Genomic DNA, 3816 nt, shown 5'->3' on the forward strand with positions numbered 1-3816 from the left:
TTAGTGATTGATTATTAGCAAACTCTAGACTTGTCATTCTAAGTTGTTTGACATCTTATGAATTGTAAAATTTATTTGTTTGGCATCTTAGGAACAATACAATCTATTTATGAATATTAGACATTTTGCAAACTTATTTTGCTAATGATTTTTGTGTAATATATATCTATTTTAAATGTGAAATGTTTGATATGGTGTTGAAAAAAAGTAATTGTGATTACTAGTTGTATGTATATTACAAGTTTGTGATTAAGGTATATGTAAGTGTTGAATAATTTATTTTATGTAAACAATGTTATATACGGATTTTTCTGTATGTAATTACGTACAAATTTTTCTGTATGTAATTGCATGTTGATGGATTGGCAAGTGTACCAAATCGCACAAGTAATGGTAAGACCAAGTATCGTATCCCTGGAGACTCTCGGCACTAGACAGTTGTGTGATAGCACAATTAATTAAGACTTAAATAAAACGAGATCATTGGTTTAAGATGCAAAGACAGAAAATTAAATATGAATGCAAATTGATCAATAGTAGAGTAACACAAAGATGAACGGAGGTTGTTTATAAAATGAGATGATTATGTTGTTAGGGTTTGATTTCACCAATTTTACTCTCATGTATATAAGAATTCTTCTTTTGGCAATAATGTTAACGTCACTCACTAAATTACTTAGAACCCGATCCCTAGGCGTAATAAGCCTGTCTTAATTCCTAGTTCGTGCAATTCCAAGGGTTCCTAGAAAATTAAGTCTGAAGATCAAGAGCTTAAGACGACCAAGTACTCATACCCTCATCCCTGATAAATATTACCCTTGGGAGAATTCAACAAGAATCTGAATTGTAAGGAACCTTCCAGCACTCATGCAATTCATAAATCATGCTACTAAATGAGTTAAATAGAGCAAGCATTGAAACAGATGAATTCCCTAACAATTAATGAAAAAGCATATAAATTAAGAATCAATTCAAATACATGAGAGTTCACAAGGTTACATCATCCCCCAACAACAAATAGAGTTTAGTTCCCCATAGACATGGAGAAACTAGATGAATAATGGAAAAGCATGAGATAGTGAAACCCTAAAAGTACAAGAGGAAGCTCCCGCCTCCAAATCCGCCTTTAGAGAGTAGAAGAGTATGCTGTCGTGTTGCGCCAGCCAAAGATACCAAACCTAGAGCGCCTAGGTCCTTTAAATAAAGTCGGAAAGGAGTACAAACAGGGCCCGGTCCAAACAAATCGAAACAGAGCAAAAAGTGGGCCGAATCCACGACGCACGATGCTCGAGCGCCCCATTTAGGGCGCCTGGGCAGTGGACGATCCTCATGTAGGGCTGGAGCCTTCAATTGGACGCCTAGGCTTCGGGGTCCGACCCTCAGGCGGCCTAGGAGGGCGCCTGGGTGGTGGACGTCGTTTTTCCGAGGCTCAAGCCTCCAAATAAGGCGCCCAAGCTTCGTGTGATTCCTCCTTTTGGTGCTTTTCCAGGCCTTTCTGAGCTTTAACTCCTTAGTACTTCATCTATGCTTTCTGCATTCTCTCATTACCTATCAAAACAAGGGAATTTATTCATAAAATCATCATATTCAACCTCAACTCTCTTATTTACACAACTTAATGAAAAAGCATGAGTCCAAGCAAATTTCTAAGTGAAAAAGGGTGTATTTAGTATCAAAATTACATCACAAATAACGGTATTCTCAACTGTTAACACAACCCCAAACTTAGAACTTTGCTTGTCCTCAAGCAAATTAGAGTGTAACTCAGCTTTTCAGAATAATCACTTCAATGACTCAACCTTTTTCAAAAACTTTTTCTTTTCAAATAAGCAATCACTTTTATCAACTCAACATAAAGATATCAGTCAAAGTGTGCATCTACCTTAATTCAATTAAAATCAATGTGATGCTCATATGTTTCAACAGATGTTATCCTTAAGAATGATCAATCAACCAAGCAAAGATGTAATCAGAAATTCAGAGAACTACTCATCACCAAAGAAAGTGTTTCACTCAAGCACTCAAAAGTGTATCACTCAAGCACTCAAAACTCAACTCACAGTTGTATAGTGAGGTGTTGGGGATTCTTTTACTCTGCTATCACAATGTCACATAAATTAATTTTTCCTTTCATTTAACCAAAATCAAACATACTCACAAGCAAGTTTTCATCACAAGGGCTTTTCTTGGCTTGTAACTTGGCTGGGCTAAGAAGAAACATGGTTTTTTTAGGAATGCAAAATCCTTGAGTTAAGAGAGATATTTATGAATTTAACAATTACACACAAGTTCTCTTTTCAAGAAGATCTTTTTCTTATTCCCAACATTTTCCCTTAGAGTGAGCTTTTCTTTCTTTTCTTTTGATTTCTCTTTTTCTTTTTCTTGTGCTCATTGCTCATTTTTCTAGCAACCCCAAACTTGAACCTTTATCAATACCTCACAAATATTCTCAACTCAACTCAAGGTAAAGAATTTAAAACAGGGTTTTCAAAACATGCTTAAGGCTAAAGGTTCAAAGGATGGAACAAACTGTTCTCTTTTTATTTGGAAAAATTCATGAGTAGGCTAAAAAGATAAGGGATAACAAAAGATGGCCTTGATCATATGAAACCTGCAAGCAAGTAGTTCAATCACAGAAAATTTGGGCAAAATCATTCATGTTTCCAAAGTAATAGCAATTATTCACAACAACTCTGAAGCCCAAAACTCACACAAGTAAACTCTCAAGTCCCAGAATTCAGAAAAACATCTTGCTCAGTATCTCAATCAAATTTTACCTCAAGCACCTGTTCCATACATTGTGAGCCATCACTTGTATATCAGCACATCATGCATCGTCTTAACATCAATCAATACACTAGAATATCACAAAGCAATACTCATCACAAAACACATGACAGTTGAATCAAAGTAGTGTAGTTCATTCAAGCAAAGTACAATAACAAAACAATTGATTAAAAAGAAAACAAATATCAAAACAAAAGATTAAAAAGAAAACAAATAACAAAATAAAAGATTAAAAAGAAAGGTTTAGAAAGCTAGGTTGCCTCCCAATAAGCGCTTCTTTAACATCACTAGCTTGACCCAATAAGCTTAATCAAGATCAACCAATTCCATGATTGTGGACAGGCGTTCCAGCTCACCACCAAGATAATGCTTGAGACGTTGTCCATTGACAACCCAACTTCTTTGTGGATCTTCAGAGGAAGGGTATGTTAACTCAACTGCTCCATGTGGAAGAACATTCTTGATTACAAATGAACCAGACCACTTGGACTTCAACTTTCCAGGGAAAAGTTTCAGTCTTGAATTGAACAGCAGCACCCTCTGTCCTCGACTAAAGACTTTCTTCACCAGCTTCTTGTCATGATAAAACTTCACCTTTTCTTTGCAGTTCTTTGAGGAATCATAGGAATGCAGTCGCATCTCCTCAAGCTCAATAAGTTGCCTTCTTCTCTTTTCAGTAGTGTCACCAGGATCATAATTCAAGAATTTTACGGCCCATAGATCTCGATCTTCCATCTCCACCGGAAGGTGACATGCCTTTCCATAAACCATTTGGAAAGGAGATAATCCAATAATTGTCTTCATTGCAGTTTTATAGGGCCACAGGGCATCATCTAACTTCTAAGACCAATCCTTTCTTGATGAGGCAATTCTCTTTTCTAGAATCCTTTTTATCTCCCTATTTGAAACTTCTGCTTGCTCGTTTGTCTGTGGATGATAAGGTGTAGCTACCTTATGTCTCACACCATAGTGCTTGAGTACCCTTGTCAGCTGAAAATTGCAAAAATGAGATCCTCCATCACTAATGAG

General features: G+C 36.3%; 1 protein-coding gene across 1 annotated transcript; it reads right to left on the reverse strand.

Moving 5' to 3' along the window:
* Window positions 1-3093: 3093 nt before the first annotated feature.
* On the reverse strand, window positions 3094-3591 carry LOC108341341 (uncharacterized). Its single transcript, XM_017579038.1, has one exon. It carries the CDS (start codon window positions 3589-3591, stop codon window positions 3094-3096), a length of 498 nt encoding a protein of 165 aa, XP_017434527.1.
* Window positions 3592-3816: the final 225 nt, after the last annotated feature.

Source organism: Vigna angularis, chromosome 6 (assembly GCF_016808095.1).
Source record: "Vigna angularis cultivar LongXiaoDou No.4 chromosome 6, ASM1680809v1, whole genome shotgun sequence".
Lineage (NCBI taxonomy): Eukaryota > Viridiplantae > Streptophyta > Magnoliopsida > Fabales > Fabaceae > Vigna > Vigna angularis.